Genomic DNA, 17,199 nt, shown 5'->3' on the forward strand with positions numbered 1-17,199 from the left:
AGTGGTCTATAAATGATGTCAGGGGAGCCATCCATATTAATCAAGGAAATGGAAGTTGGCGAAGAAAAAAATACTCCTGGAAACTAGGAAAATTCAACTAGGCCAAGCAAAGACTACACAGATAATTAGCAAGAGGACAAGGTTTCCAAATGTAAGTGTTAAGGTACAGGGGAAGGGATTATAAAAGTACAAGATGAATATCTCCACTGTCTGCAAACAAAGTGTTAAAATGCTTTTTAATATTTTAACTACTTTACCTATTAACCTATCTAAAATGTAAAAATAAAAATTTAAACACTCGCCTACGCGTTTCAAGCACATGCTATGATTAAGGACCCTGCATGGACTTGAAATGCATACTCCTCTACTTTTTTAAACATTTTTTAGAGTGATTAATTAAATATGTTATTTTAAAGGAAATCTGTCACCAGCTTTTTGCTTCCCAATTTGAGAAATGCATAATGTAGCAACAGATACCTTATTCCAGTGCTGTATCACTTACTGGGCTGCTTGCTGTCATTTTGATATAATCACTGTTTTATCTGCTACAGATCTAGTAGATCTCTGAATGCTGAGCTCTGTATAACGCCCACAGCACTGATTACTAGATTTCTGCACATGTACAATATACACAGAGAGCAGCCAATCAGTGGTGGGGGCGGGGTTATACAGAGAATATGGTCGACTACCTGGCAGGAGGTTTAATAGTCAACTAATGATAATCTACTGCTGACAAAACACTAATTATATCAAAACTACATCAAGCAGTACAGTAAGCGATGTCACTGGAATCAGAGTCTCTAGTCTCTATATTGCTCTCAGATTAGGCGTCAAAAACCTGGTGAAAAATTATCTTGAATATTTTCTACTTGTGAACATCAGACCTATTCACCTTCCATTTCATCCATTACTTGGAAACCAGCGCACCCAACAAGCCCCCAACAAGCCACCCAACAAGCCACCCACTAAGCCACCCAAGAAACTACCACCAAGCCACCCACCAAGCCATCCACCAAACCACCCAACAAGCCACCCAACAAGCCACCCAACAAGCCACCCAACAAGCCACCCACCAAACCACCCACCAAGCCACCCAACAAGCCACCCAACAAGCCACCCAACAAGCCACCCACCAAGCCACCCAACAAACCACACAACAAGCCACCCAACAAGACACCCAACAAAACACCCAACAAGCCACCCAACAAGTCACCCACCAAACCATCCAATAAACCACCCAACAAGCCACCCAACAAGCCACTTTCGCTACCTTGAAATGGTGAGCTGATGAAGTCCTTTCTCTACATGTCAATTATAAAAGTAAAAGCTGGTAACAGGTTCCCTTTAAGAACGTAAGAAGGAATTTTCCATTTGTGAACATAGCTGGATACAGATTATTTCAACACCACTGAGCTTCAAACAAAGATGTACTAATGAAAAATCAAGCAGAAAGCCAAAGATTTTTATCAACAAACCAGTTTCTCAATATTTCTCAAAGTTTCTTTCCAGCAGAGTGACAGAAGCAAGTTTTCCGAGCTCGGCTGCTGGAATGAACTCTGGGGAAGTCGCAGTTATAACTTATCTTAGCAAATGATGCACAATGTGGCCAAGCAACAGCTTAAAAGTAATAGAGTCAGTGAGGCATGCACTCTTAAAATTGAACTGGCTGCCTGCGAGCTGACGGATTACTTTCAAGGTCTAAACAATTTAAAGCCATTTAAAAGAACTATGAAGGAACATGGTCCACCAACTATTTGGTCTTTCCAGAATTTGATGCAGATGTTTGAAGCAAACTATTGTGATAAATCACAATATCTGAAAGTAATAAAATGCCAGATAAATTAAATGATCTGACTGCTGTGTTACCGGTGAAAAATAAAAGCACACCACGGCCAGTAAAACTATACTTGCTTTAAAGAGCAAGAAAAAATTTGACAAGAGATTTTTTTTTTCTATTATCATTCAACCCTGTATAAAGCATACAGGTTGTCAGTATACTGATGTTTATTGGGGGAAAAGACTGAAACTGCGGAAAGGAACATGGCCTGAGAGGTGAGAGCATGCGCGGGTCATCCTGGGTGATCATGACCTGCGCCTACCCTGCTCCTTTCCAGCATGATTGCTGTAAGCATGGGGCGCAGAGAACTCAGCATAAGTGGCTTCCCTCCGGATTTTTACTGAATTTTCAGAGCAGAAACTGTTTAAACAGTAATTGTCATTTTAATTGTTATTTTATGAATCAATAGTACATATGAAAAAAAGCAACATTGTCATATGTCTTGTCAGTCCAGGAGGAGAAAGCGGTAGATTGCTCGGGTAAGGTATATTACACAGTTGATTATTTGTATTTGAACTATTGATTTATGAAATTAAAATTAAAACGAAGGTTACTCCAAAAGGGGTATTTCCATCTCCAAGATCCTATCCCTATATGTAGTAGGTGTAATAATAAAAATAGTAGCAAATACCTTCAATTAGAAATGTACTATAGTTCTTCTGATTGGCTATTTCTAGTGATGAGCGAGTGTACTCGTTGCTTGGGTTTTTCCGAGCACGCTCGGGTGACCTCCGAGTGTTTGTTAGTGTTCGGAGATTAAGTTTTCATCGCCTCAACTGAATGATTTACAGCTTCTAGCCAGCCTGAGTACATGTGGGGGTTGTCTGGTTGCTAGGGGATCCCCACATGTGATCAAGCTGGCTAGTAGCTGTAAATCATTCAGCTGCGGCGATGAAAACTACATCTCCGAACACTAACAAATACTCGGAGGTCACCCAAGCGTGCTCAGGAAAACCCGAGCAACGAGTACTCGCTCATCACCAGCTATTTCCCTTTCCTCATCTGCAGGCATTGCAGGACCTTAGCTATCTATGGTTACGATCACTAGCAACTAACTACCTGTCACTATCAGTATATATTGCAAAATTATGGTAATTGCGTAACCACTGAACACATAGACCAATAGAATGAAAATTCAATAATAATGTAATATTTATTAGAAATACTAGACACATATAATAAATAACAAATTAATCACTCAACAGGGAAAAATGCGGGATCCTGTAAGTAATGGTATGATATAAAAATTAGAATCAGTACTGAGCAGCAACAGGAGTTACACACAGGGCATATGAAGAAATTATCAGGTCACATAAAAAAAATATATGACCATTTGGGAGTGAAATACTAAGACATGATTGTAGGGTGAAGACCCAAGGTGGGGAACTGTATGAAAAGAATTACGGTAATAAGAAATAGTGATTGTCCAGATATAGAAATCCGCTTATATGTCAGAGCTACAGAGTGGGAATACACAGGTGTAAGAGATGAGTAAAAGGCATGGAATACCCTGAAGAAATAGATTTTTTTTTTTGTGTTCGTAGCAAAAAAAATAAAAATTAATTGTGCTTTAATTATCCTGCCCGGGTTCAGCGCTAAGTCTTGGTGTCATCTTTACCCACGTAGATGGCACAAGCCGTTGAACTCGCTAAATGGATGCCATATCATTCTGTGGCTCGTGTCGACCACATTGGCAGAGCTGCTGTGCTCAACTGTCTGCAGCGCTGCCGACGTGATGTCAGACATTGAGCAAGTATCAGTGCTGAACCCAGACAGGACAAATAACGCACAACTTCTTTTTTTATATCCTACTAAGGGAACATATAGGAAAAACTCTTCTGAAAGGTGACAACATCTTTAAGAGTATTTACCCTTAAAGGGAATCCTTCAGCAAGTTTTTTTTCTATGTAATCTGAGAGCAACAAGATATAGGCGCCGAGAGCCCGAGCCCAGTAATGTGTCACTTACTAGGCTTTGTGTTGCTGGTGCAATAAAATAGGTGTTTTATCAGCAGGAGATTATCAATATAGGTGTCTTGTACCTCCTAGTCAACTGTTCTATGTAACTCCGCCTTCACCATTGATTAACAGCTTTCCTGCCTATGGACAGTGTACACAAAAAGCTGCCAATCAGATGTATGGGTGGGTTGTAAGAGCTCAGCATTCAGAGCAGTACTAGTCTGCAGCAAAGAAAACAGTTATTGTATAAAAGTGACAGCATGCAGACCAGAAGGCTGCCAATCAGTGGTCTGGGTGGTCTCAGCCCCCACATCGTGCTGCGCTCATATTAGAAAGCAAAAAGCTTCTGACAGGTTCCCTTCACGCGACCAATTCATGTGCAATAAATACAGGGAATATGGGTAAGACGTCTGCTTATGTCAGGCTGGCAGAAAGTTCACTTAGACACTTTATGATTATTTAGCTTCCTTTGACATCTGAGTGACAACCAACATGAAGCCTGTTACAACTCCCACAAGGGTTGTCACACAGCTGTCAGTCTCCCATTCTGTGGAACAAGGCAGAATTTCCTGTCACAGATCTGTAGAACTGGATAACAAAGGCCAATATATTATAGTCACCGTTGTTCCAAGTGTCCGGGAAATGCCTAAAATCTGGAGATCAAAATAACTTCTTGAATGAGGACAATGAGACTATATCTATAAAAAATAAATGTCCTACAAGGTCGGTGATAGTCATTAATACAGATATTCTGCTGCGGACCCCATTTTGACCTTCTTGAAATGAATCCTAAACCCCTTCTCCTCAACAAATGACATGCATGGTGATGGGGTCTGATGATCATGCCAACAGGTTTTATATGCGGTTACAGATGAAAGAACAACTCATCTTTACAGGGAAATACTAGCCAACATGCAAGAAGTAGCTTTAGCCAGTTTTTGCAAAACTTAAAGCCAAAAAAGCTACAATTTGCACAAACATTAGCACCATGCTTGCAAAACAGTTGAAAAAGTGGGTGTACCGAAGGGGGCAAGATGGCAGTGGAAAGTAGGTTCAGGTACTGCCACGGATGTCTGAGAGCAGGTTACTCCACTCTCCCCATGAGGAAACATGCACACTCGGCTGAGCTGGGAAGTCATGTGCTTGTTTATAGGGAAGTCGGCAGACGAACAAGGCGTAAGGCCAACCCAGGACCGACCACTAGAGGATAGGCTGTAGAAACAGCCAAAAGCAGCTGTGCTACAATGTTTCCATAACTGCTATTCTTTTCTGGACTTATGGAAAGTATAGTCTACAAATAAGCTTAGAGAGGTTCTCCACGTTTCTAATAAGGCTTGAAAGCCAGAGACAGCACTAAAGCACTCCAGTGACTTTCCTTTTCCTTGCTGCACCCCCAACCTGATTGCCATGCCCTGCACTTCTGTTATATATGGCATATTTATCTCCCTTAAGTCCACACTAGTTTTTGCTTTTCTTCAGACTCCATCTTGATTTTTACCATACCTTTTATTCCTCCACGTTTTATTATTAATCCCATGATTCATCAGCGCAGCGTCACATGGGCACATTTGGATCAGTAACATCTCTATCTGCTGGGAGGACACTGCTCTTATTCTATCCTCTATATTTTAATCCAGGAAATCAGAAGTATACAGTGTTGAAAGCTGTGTGTAACAGAAGCAGTCCAATCATCATCAGTAACAGTGATAGAATTTTCTGCTTTCCCATGAATAAGTTATGTGGTCAAGTCCATGTAGTTTTATCACACAGGAAGTTCATAAGAGACTATATGGTGGCCCGATTCTAATGCATTGGGTATTTTAGAATATGTATGTATATAGCAGGCACATAGTACATAGCACAGGCCACGTAGTATATAGGAGCCATGCAGTATATAGCAGACAAATACTACGTTGCCTGTGCTATGCCTAAACAGTATATAACACTGCCCACGCAGTATATAACACTGGCCACGTAATATATAGCACAGCCCACGCAATATATAACACAGCCCACGCAGTATATAACACAGCCCACGTAGTATATAACACAGCCCATGTAGTATATAACACAGCCCACGTAGTATATAACACAGCCCACGTAGTATATAACACAGCCAACGCAGTATATAGCAGCCACGTAGTATATAACACAGGCAATGTAGTATATAACACAAACCACGCAGTATATAACACTGGCCTCGTAATACATAGCACAGCCCACGCAGTATATAACACAGCCCACATAGTATCTAACACTGGCCAGGTAGTATATAGCAGCCACGCGGTATGTAACACAGCCCATGTAGTATACAGCAGTGTGGGCACCATATCCCTTAAAATTAAAATAAAAAATAGTTACATACTCATCCGCCGGGATCCAGCGAAGCTGTGCCGATGCGCACGTGGCTGCCGCCATCTTCCGTTCCCAGGATGCATTGCGAAATTATCCAGATGACTTAGCGGTCTCGTGAGACCGCTAAGTCTTCTGGGTAATTTCGCAATGCATCTCTGGCAACGGAAGATGGCGGCAGCCGCGCGCGCCTCACCGGACGACAGAAGGTGAGAATAGCAGGTTTTTTGTTTTTTTATTATTTTTAACATGACATCTTTTTACTATTGATGCTGCATAGGCAGCATCAATAGTAAAAAGTTGAAGACACACAGGGTTAATAGCAGCGTTAACGGAGTGCGTTACTCGCGGCATAATGCGGTCCATTAACGCTGGCATTAACCCTGTGCGAGCGCTGACTGGAGGGGAGTATGCGGGCGCCAGGCACTGACTGGACGGAAGTAGGGAGGGACTAATTCTCGGCCGGACTGTGCCCGTCGCTGATTGGTCGCGGCAGCCAGGACAGGCAGCTGGCGAGACCAATCAGCGACGCCGGATTTCCGGGACAGAAAGACAGACAGAAGGAAGTACCCCTTAGACAATTATATAGTAGATGGTGACCCCCACTCCTTTAGGTAAATAAAAGGCATGTAATCCAGACAGATCATATAACCCAACTGAACACAAGGAATCTGATAGAGAGGAATATCTAGATAAGCGAATACCAGCTGAATAATATAAAGTGTGAGACTACTTGCAGTATAAATAAATAAAACAATCTCTGGTGGGCTTCTTTAAAATAACTATGATTGACCATTAAATTCCCTGCCACTCTAGCACTGCCAGTCTACTGGTCCACATTAGTTTTCCAAAACCACTCAAAAGACTGCTGCTTCCAATTACAGTCCTCAATGGCCATGAGCAGATTAGCTGTAGTGGTCATGAAAGGAAATCTGAACTTCGTAATTGTAGACCCACAAACAAGGACTGCCAGGACCACCAGACTGGTGGAGGATTTACAGGACAAGTATAACTCGTTTATTTTAATTACATTCCCTACTTTCTGGCCATTTTTTAAAAACTCTTGAGTATTGAAGTATAACAAAAATATTTTTTTCAGAAACTAAAACAATGAAATTAATTGTGTACTTGTACATATGTAAAATCAAATGTATCACTATAATATTCATGGCAAAAATGAAAACCATATCACCTACCTAAAAGGTAAAAACAGGAATGACAATGTAGTTTGTTTTTTCTGTGCCATTTTGACCTAAAGAAAAAAAAGTAAAAGCACTTTTCACAGAAGCAAAGATTATATTTTAGAGACACAAACTAACCTGAAATTTACACACCGTAAGGGAAAAAAAGTTATTAAAGCATAATATACACAGATATTGCCCATGGAAATAAATCAGATTTTTGCTTTTATTTTATGTACAGGACTAAATCTTAATGAGAGACTTTTTCATGCATGAAAAAAAAACTAACATAAAAGACTTTACAAAACACTGTAAATTAAATTTGTCATGATTTCCACTCTGTTTCTGTCTTTTTGTTACTTTGTGTCGGGGCTGTTAGTCTGTGCTGGGTCTGTGCTGCAATCCCCTGTGTTCTTTTTCCTTAATCAGGCATCTACGTAAGCATGTTAGTTCCTTCCCCCAGTGTCAATCGTACACTTACTGTTGCCTGTGGAACACTTATCCCTCTGCGCCTGACCCTGCTTGACTTGATTCTCTTCCCAGACTCTGACCCTTTGCTTGTGATCTGACTTTGCTTGTGCCTGCTCCCAGTATCTGTTTTGTCTCTCTGGCACTCCTGACCTCGGCTCGTGTATTGGACTTAGTCTCTGGCTTCCCTTTGTCATACTGCCTTTACTTACAGTAAGTAGTGTGTATGTATGTACATATATATATATATATATATATATATATATATATACACATATATATATATATATATATATATATATATATATATATATATATATATATATATATATATATATATATATACACATATATATATATATATATATATATATATATATATATATATATATACATACACACATACCTCTGTGACATGCGTCACAAAATTACAATCCATAACAACTAAACGCCCTGTCACATATGAGATTAAAAGATTAAAGGGAACCTGTCACCCCCAAAATGGAAGATGAGCTAACCCCATCGGCATCAGGAGCTTATCTACAGCATTCTGTAATGCTGTAGATAAGCCCCCGATGTAACCTGAAAGATGAGAACAAGAGGTTAGATTATACTCACCCAGGGACGGTCCCGCTGTGGTCCGGTCCGATGGGCGTCGCGGTCCGGTCCGGCGCCTCCCATCTTCTTAAGATGACGTCCTCTGCTTGTATTCACGCTGCGGCTCCAGCGCAGGCGTACTTTGTCTGCCCTGTTGAGGGAAGAGCAAAGTACTGCAGTGCGCAGGTAAAGGTCAGAGAGGCTCAGCACCTGCACACTGCAGTACTTTGCTCTGCCCTCAACAGGACAGAAAGTACGCCTGCGCAGCAGCGTGAAAACAAGAAGAGGACGTCATCCTATGAAGATGGGAGGCCCTGGACTGCGACTCCCATCGGACCGGACCGCCCCCCAGGTGAGTATAATCTAACCTCTTTTTCTTATCTTTCAGGATACATCGGGGGCTTATATCAAAGTCAGTGACATAACAGTTAAAGTGGGAACCAGAGGTTGTATGTAACTAACTTGATTTAGGATGAACTCCCAATACTGGTTAAAGGGCAGAAACACTTGCTACTGTGAGAAAACAAAAAGGCAAGGAAACGTGTTCACTTACACAAACAAATGGCTTACTGTGTCACCAGTATATTCATCACCATGAGCTGCAGCACCCATACATGGTCGGACACAGCAAATTACACAGTACACAGCAGGAGCACATTTATAAGATTATCTCAGCACAGGAACATTTTTAAAACACACACAGTAGTGGAATTTATTAATATTCCACAATCAATTGATTAAAATGTACTTTGTTTGTGGAACAACTCCTTCAAGTGTTCTCATGACAGAATTTTAGTCAACTTTTTTTAACCATCTTTCTGGATGAAATGAACAACTATTTCACTGTGTAGATACATTATTTAATGTAATGCAATTATTTTTCATTCTTTGTACCAAAGGCAAGTCATGAGTGACATGCAGAAGAAGCTTTACATAGGAGAAAGGGTATGCCGATGGCATTTGTTAAGATTAACACCTTCTTATTGGCATATGTCTTAGAATATTTGCTTACCTTGAACTGCTCCAGAATCTGCAGAGCATTGGTAAGCATGCTCTCTGCTTTAAAGAGATTGCTGCTGTTAATATACTCCACAGGCAAAATTCCCTGCAAGCAATAACAGTTCACTTCATTAATCACACTGCTTAGACAGTAAAGCAACCAGCAAGGTTTTATAATGGAATCAAGCACAAGAAAGAAAAAAAAGATCTAAAACATTAAATGGATGCATAGGTCTGAAACCATAACTTACATTAACCCCTTCATGACCTTGGGATTTTCCGCTTTTCCGTGTTCGTTTTTTACTCCCCTCCTTCCCAGAGCCATAACTTTTTTATTTTTCCATCAATTTGGCCATGTGAGGGCTTATTTTTTGCGGGACGAGTTGTACTTTTGAACGTCATCGTTGGTTCTACCATGTCGGGTACTAGAAAACCGGAAAATAATTCGAAGTGTGGTGAAATTGCAAAAAAGTGCAATCCTGCACTTGTTTTTTGTTTGGCTTTTTTGCTAGCTTCACTAATTGCTAAAACTGACCTGATATTCTGATTCTCCAGGTCATTACGAATTCATAGACACCAAACATGCCTAGGTTCTCTTTTATCTAAGTGGTGAAAAATAATTACAAACTTTGCTAAGAAAAAAAAAATTGCACCATTTTCCTATACCCGTAGCGTCTCCATTGCAGTCAGTTGAGGGCTTATTAATTGCGTGCCGAGCTGGCGTTTTTATTGATACCATTTTTGTGCAGATACGTTCTTTTGATCACCCGGTATTGCATTTTAATGCAATGTTGCAGTGACCAAAAAAACGTAATTCTGGTGTTTCAAATTTTTTTCTCGCTACGCTGTTTAGCGATCAGGTTAATGCTTTTTTTTAATGCTTTTTTTTATTGATAGATCGGGCGATTCTGAACGCGGCGATACCAAATATGTGTAGGTTTGATTTTTTTTTTTTTACGTTTTATTTTGAATGGGGCGAAAGGGGGGTGATTTAAACTTTTACATTTTTTTTTTTTTTTTTTTTCACATTTTTACTTTTTTTTTTTTAACTTTTGCCATGCTTCAATAGCCTCCATAGGAGGCTAGAAGCTAGCACAACTCAATCGGCTCTCATCAGATCGCTGCTATGTAGCTGAATTGCAGGCTTGCTATGAGCGCTGACCACAGGGTGGTGCTCACAGCAAACTGGCATCAGTAACCATAGAGGTCTCAAGGACCTCTATGGTTACTATGCAGAAGCATCGCTGACCTCTGATCATGTTACGGGGTCGGCGATGCACTCATTTTCGGCCTGGTGGCCGGAAGCGCCAGTTAAATGCCGCTGTCTGCATTTGACAGCGGCATTTAACTAGTTAAAAGCGGCGGGTGAATCGCAATTTCACTCGCCGCTATTGCGGGCACATGTCAGCTATTCAAAACAGCTGACATGTCCCGGCTTTGATGCGGGCTCACCGCCGGAGCCCGCATCAAAGTGGGGGTTCTGACCTCGGACGTACTATCCCGTCCAAGGTCAGAAAGGGGTTAATAACCTTAAGCCCCGAGCCTGTTTTCACCTTCATGACTTGGCCACATTTTACAATTCTGACCAGTATCACTTTATACACAATACACTGCCCAGTAACATGTTGGATTGTGGGACTAAATACCAGTTAGTGCCACAGCATCACACAGAAAAAAATCACTCCAAAGCATATTATATATTCAGGAGCAAGAAGATCAGAGTATATTGGTTTAAAAAGATAATTTTTATTACGGTAATAGGCAACATAGCCAAAAAATTATAAAATTGTGGTAACAAGACATATTAGACAAAAATAGGACTCCACAGTAATTATTACACCAGCATGGTGATGACAATTTTTAGAGACAAAGGGGATAGCATTATAATCTAGATACATGTCTGCAAAACCCCAGTAATGTGTATGCGAGTGCCCCCTATAGTCAGGAGGTGTATTATTAGGCAGTCACCACATCTTACCCAGAAATGGAGAAGACAAGATGAGGAGCTCAATGAATCGAGTGCATAAATCCATTCAGTAAAAGACGCTATTTTTTCAAAAACTATATGAAGTGGAGTTTTTTCATCACCACATTTTGAGAGCTATAATTTTTCCATATTTGGGCCAACATAGTCATGTGAGGTCTTGCTTTTTTGCAGGACGAGCTGATGTTTTTATTGGTACCAATTTCGGACACATGACGTTTTTTGATCGCTTTCTATTCCGATTTTTGTGAGGCAGAATAAACAAAACCAACAATGCAGGAATTGTTTTTTGTTTTTTTTTTATGCCGTTCCACCTGTGGTAAAATTGATAAGGCTGCTTTATTCTTCGGGTCAGTGCGATTACAGTGATACCACATTTATATCGTTTTTTGCTGTTTTGGCGCTTTTACACAATAAAAACTATTTTAATATTAATATATTTAATATTTTTGCAACGCTTTATTCTGAGAGCTATAACTTTTTTAGTTTTCGGCTGATGGAGCTGTATGGCAGCTTGATTTTTGGGGGACAAGATGATGGCATCAGGGGTACCATTTCTATTTACATTCGTCTTTTTGATCGTGTTTTATTCCACTTTTTGTTTGGCGGTATGATGATCAAGCATTGTTTGTTGCCTCTTTTTCACGCAGCAATACCAAATGTGTGTACTTTTATGTTTTTTTTTTTTTTTTTTTTATAATACTCATTATTCATCATTTATTTATGGTGTTTTTTTGGAGAGAGCAAGTCTACAAATGGTGGCTCCAGATGGAGCTGAATACACCTGGTGGTCTGAGCAGGTAAAACCCTCAGACAATTTGACGTTGTTGTACGTTATCATTTTGTTCATTTTGTTTGACCATTACGCCAGGAAGGGTGTTTATTTTGCTGAACCCTGCCATGGTTTATGCCGTCCATAATAAGCCAGCAGGTGATTCAACACAAGAAACATTCCTGTGTCTACCTTGAGAAACAGTGTCTCAACCCCTCATAATTAGGGTGCGCCACTTTAACTGTAGTCAAGATTATCTGGTTCGGGGCTCACTCAGATTTTTTGCACTCCCTAGCAAAAAACCCTAGTTTTGCCTCTGGGTACAACACATAATATGTATTTTCTAATTATTTATCCTTACACTCTAACCACTTTTTTTAATATGCTTTATTACACAATAGCGTACACTTTTCACATGTAGCTAATCCATAAGTGTTTTTTTTTTGTTTTTGTTGTTTACTTCCTGTGGTATTTTATTTGAGAGGAGTGAGCTCTCGGATGTGAGTGCAGCGCTGGTTCCCTTTTTCTGTCTTCTTTGCCACTGTAGCTTCTGTGAAAGAAAACATCAGCAGGGGGAATAGATAGAAGCAATGGGTGACACCAGCGCTGCTCCACAGATGTTATCATCACCTTCAAATGAATTATCATCACGGGGCAGCGGAGAGGTCATTCACAGCTTCTATCTCTGCCGCCTTATGACATTTTGCTTCACAAAAGCTACAGCAGCAGCGGAGACAGAAGCAGAGTGCAGGTGCTGCATTCACCTCTCTCAGAGTAGAGCAGCGATGCAAAAAAAATAGTAAGTAACTGCAGTACTGCTTCCTTTGATGTCTTTTTGAAGGAGGTGCAAAAGATACTGAAGTGAAGGGACTACAAGCCCCAATCAACCTATGGGGTTAGTAATGGGGGAGTATTTTAAAAGCCTCTCCATTACCATCCTGTGAGCTTGATGTCAGCAGCCATAAAACAGCTGACATCAACTCCACAAATATTACCCCATTTGCCACCGCACCAGGGCAAGTGGGAAGAGTCGGGCAAAGTGCCAGCATTGGCGCATCTAATAGATGCGCTTTTTTTCGGGCAGCTGCAGGCTGCTATTTTTAGGTTGGGGGAGGGGAGTCAATATCCATAGCCTATTACCAGCCTCATAATACCAGCCCACAGCTGTCTGCTTTAAGTTGGCTGGTTGTCAAAAATAGGGGGGACCTCACGCTGTTATTTTTTTTATTTAAATAACTTTTCTCTTAAATGGCGTGGGGACCCCTCTATTCTTGATTACCAGCCAAGATAAAGATGACAGCTGAAAGTTGCATCCCACAGCTGTTAGTTTTGCCAGCGCCGGTTATCAAAAATAGAATAGCCGTCATTGTTTATTATTATTTATTTATTTATAGCACAGGAGCCGGCTGATGAATACTGCCATCAGCGACACCGGCTCTCGCTGTTAACAGCGACAGCAAGTGTAGGCTGGTGGAAGTAGTACTGTCTCATCAGTTGTCGCCTGTTTACCGCCGGTCACAGCTGCTAGCTCATGCTGACATCTGACAGAGTGGGAACTGCAGCTCTCTGATCGACGGTAATAATCTAATCCAGAGTTACTACCAATAAAGTGACACTGGTCAGAATTTTTAAAATTTGGCCTGGTTATGAAGATAAAAATAGGCGCGGGAGTGAAGAGGTTAAACATGGCAAATCACAAAAGAACTAACTAAATGAAATATACTGATTATTGATACTTGTAAGAAACACATAAAATTCCCATTTACTTCATCCATCAATTCTGCTAACTGTATATGCTAAGAAAGCAACATTCCCTTGTTACACACTAAATCTTTTAATAGAAGCATATGTCGGTTCTGCTAAATCCAAAATCTCCAATGTAAGCATAGCAAAAATCATAACGTGCATTTTACAGAATCCATCCAGAGTAAATCGGCAGAGAGATTATTATTTATTAATAAGGTAACAACATGTTCCACATTGTTATACCAGTTATACTTTTACAGTACAAAGCCCCAGTTTCACATTCAGTAACCTCTTATGCACATCAGCAACTACCGTATATTCCATGAGACATGCACAGTAGTCAGAGACTAAGACATGATGCAGTAGATTACAGGTTTTATCACCAGTCATCTACATCCAGGAGGTTAAATAATAAGGGAATTCTAAATTATGGTGCAGAAAAACTGGTAGCATGTAAATGATAAAATGAGCATGTACACTGCAGGCTAACTCCCCCATCTGATTGACGAACTCAAGACGTCATTGTGAGGGCTCGATCAGCGTCGTGGCAAACAAGGTAGACCTCCAGGTCTGCCAGCTACAGCAAGCCTGCTAGACCATACTGAGAGCATAGTCTAAAAGGCTTTTGTCAGTGTAACACTGACAGATATGAAAGAAACAGAGTGAAACAAGTTAAAGACCCATAGAAAGACTAAGTAAAAAGTAAAAATATTTAAAAATAAAACAAAGAAAAAACATTACACCCATAAATATGTTTTTTTTATGTAAAAATAAACAAAAAAAGTACCGTAGATGCATTTGGAATCACCGCGTCCAGAACCATCTATAAAACTGTTACAACTTTTACTTTCTTTGATCACTGCATCATAAAAAATATTATTTACACAAAAATAATACCAATAAAAACATCAAATCGTCCCACAAAAAAACAAGAACTCACATGACCCTTTTGGCAGAAATATAGAAAAATTATAGTTCTCAAAATATAGAACAAAGCAAAAACTTATTTTTGACACAAAAACAAAAAAAAAACATCTTTTAGGCTATGTTCACACATTGCGGTTTTTACCGCGGAACCGCGGCGATTTTGCAGCAACGGGTCCGCAGCAGTTTCCATAGCGTTTACAGTAACATGTAAACCCTATGGAAACCGCAAACCGCTGTGCACATGCTGCGGGAAAAACCGCGTGGGAACGCAGCGGTTTACAACCCGCAGCATGTCACTTCTTTGTGCAGAATCGCAGCGATTCTGCACCCATAGAAATGCATTGATCCGCTTACTTCCCGCATGGGGCTGTGCCCACCATGCGGGAAGTAAGCGGATAATGTGCGGGTGGTACCCGGGGTGGAGGAGAGGAGACTCTCCTCCAGGCCCCAAGAACCATATTTGAGTAAAAAAAAAAAAAATGTAAAATAAAAAATCATGATATACTCACCCTCTGAAGTCTCAGCGCTGCACGCGGCCGTCCGGTCTCAGGTTTGCTATGTGACCAGGACCTGCGGTGACGTCGCGGTCACATGACCGTGACGTCATGAAGGTCCTTCTCGCACAGCATCTTTGGAACCGGACCACCGCCTGCAGCGCCGAGGAGATCGGGACGTCAGAGGGTGAGTATATCATGATTTTATTATTTTTAACATTACTATTGATGCTGCATATTGCTGCATATGCAGCATCAATAGAAGGGGTAAAATCCCGCAGCAGAACCCGCAGGACAAACCGCAATAAATCTGCAGGGCTAACTGCAGCGGGTTTGCCCTGCAGATTTATCAAATCCGCTGCGGGAAAACCCGCAGGGACAGGACGCTATGTGTGAACATAGCCTTAGGCTATGTTCACACCTTGCGGCGTCCCTCTGCGGGTTTTCCCGCAGCGGATTTGATAACTCTGCAGGGCAAAACAACTGCGGTTCTCCCTGCAGATTTATCGCGGTTTGTTCCGCGTTTTCCGCTGCGGGTTTCCACCTATACTATTGATGCTGCATATGCAGCATCAATAGTAATGTTAAAAATAATAAAAATTGGTTATACTCACCCTCTGACGTCCCGATCCCTCGGCGCTGCACCCGGCGGTCCGGTTCCAGAGATGCTGTGCGAGAAGGACCCTTCGTGACGTCACGGTCATGTGACCGCGACGTCACCGCAGGTCCTGGTCGCACAGCAACTCTGACCGGACAGCCGCGTGCAGCGCCCAGGAGCTCCGGACATCAGAGGGTGAGTATAACCAGATTTTTTATTTTTTAACCCCAAATATGGTTCCCAGGGCCTGGAGGAGAGTCTCCTCTCCTCCACCCCGGGTAGGAACCGCACATTATCCGCTTACTTCCCACAACGTGGGCACAGCCCCATGCGGGAAGTAAGCGGTTCAATGTATTCCTATGGGTGCAGAATCGCAGCGATTCTGCACAAAGAAGTGACATGCTGCGGGTTGTAAACCGCTGCGTTCCTGCGCGGTTTTTCCCGCAGCATGTGCACAGCGGTTTGCGGTTTCCATAGGGTTTACATGTTACTGTAAACGCTATGGAAACTGCTGCGGACCCGCAGCATCAAAATCGCGGCGGTTCCGCGGTAAAAACCGCTAAGTGTGAATATAGCCTTATAATCAGGTTGATGGGGACACTGTAGACACTGTCTGGTCTCTGATCATGTGATGTCAGTCTTTTTAAAAGTGCATAATAGCACAGTCAGGCCACAGTTTTGTACACTTTTGAAAAGAAGGACACAGCTGAATAGAGTCCAGAGTAACTCTGCTACCTCATTATAATGATTTGATCAGTCTGTGGTTTCATCTGAATCACGTCACTTGGAGATTTAGATGGAAACTCCGATGTAAGTAATCAGAGAGAAGCATGTGTTAAAAAATGTTACGTAAAATGTTCCCAAAAGATTCAACTTAATCCACAGAAAAAGAAAGTCCCCACTCTGTTAACGGAAATATAGAAACAGGAACACATGGGCTACTTGCACAGTGAACAAGTCTGTAAGAACATGTTCACACACCACCAAGAAACCTGAAGACACAAAAGAGAATGGTAAAACCAAAAACACTCAGTTTGAAAAAATGTTTGCAGTAATCCGCAAGTGCTAGTACTTTTCTTACAGACTTGTTCACTGTGCAAGTAGCCCATGTGTTCCTGTTTCCATGATTGTTCTCTTGTGTCTACAAGACTGGGGAGTTCCACCACTCCTCTTGGGCTAGCTGCACAAAAGCTGTTCTGTCCTGTATGCACACATGGATTTTTCCTCTCTGAACCCTGTTCACACAGGTAATATACAGATGATTAGGTTTTTAAATACATCAGATA

At 41.3% G+C, this 17,199-nt stretch overlaps 1 protein-coding gene across 5 annotated transcripts in view; it reads right to left on the reverse strand.

The window, feature by feature from the left end:
• The window catches only part of PIGN (phosphatidylinositol glycan anchor biosynthesis class N), a 503,276-nt gene that overhangs the window by 347,693 nt on the left and 138,384 nt on the right, over positions 1–17,199 (reverse strand). For all 5 annotated transcript variants that reach the window (XM_069730623.1, XM_069730624.1, XM_069730625.1 and 2 more), the window contains exons 11-12: positions 9,406–9,498; positions 7,344–7,399 (exon numbers count right to left, since the gene is read on the reverse strand). In XM_069730623.1, the coding sequence (XP_069586724.1) occupies positions 7,344–7,399; positions 9,406–9,498 (149 nt within the window). The remainder of the gene's footprint in view (positions 1–7,343; positions 7,400–9,405; positions 9,499–17,199) is intronic.

This window comes from Ranitomeya imitator, chromosome 6, assembly GCF_032444005.1.
Source record: "Ranitomeya imitator isolate aRanImi1 chromosome 6, aRanImi1.pri, whole genome shotgun sequence".
Taxonomy (NCBI): Eukaryota; Metazoa; Chordata; class Amphibia; order Anura; family Dendrobatidae; genus Ranitomeya; species Ranitomeya imitator.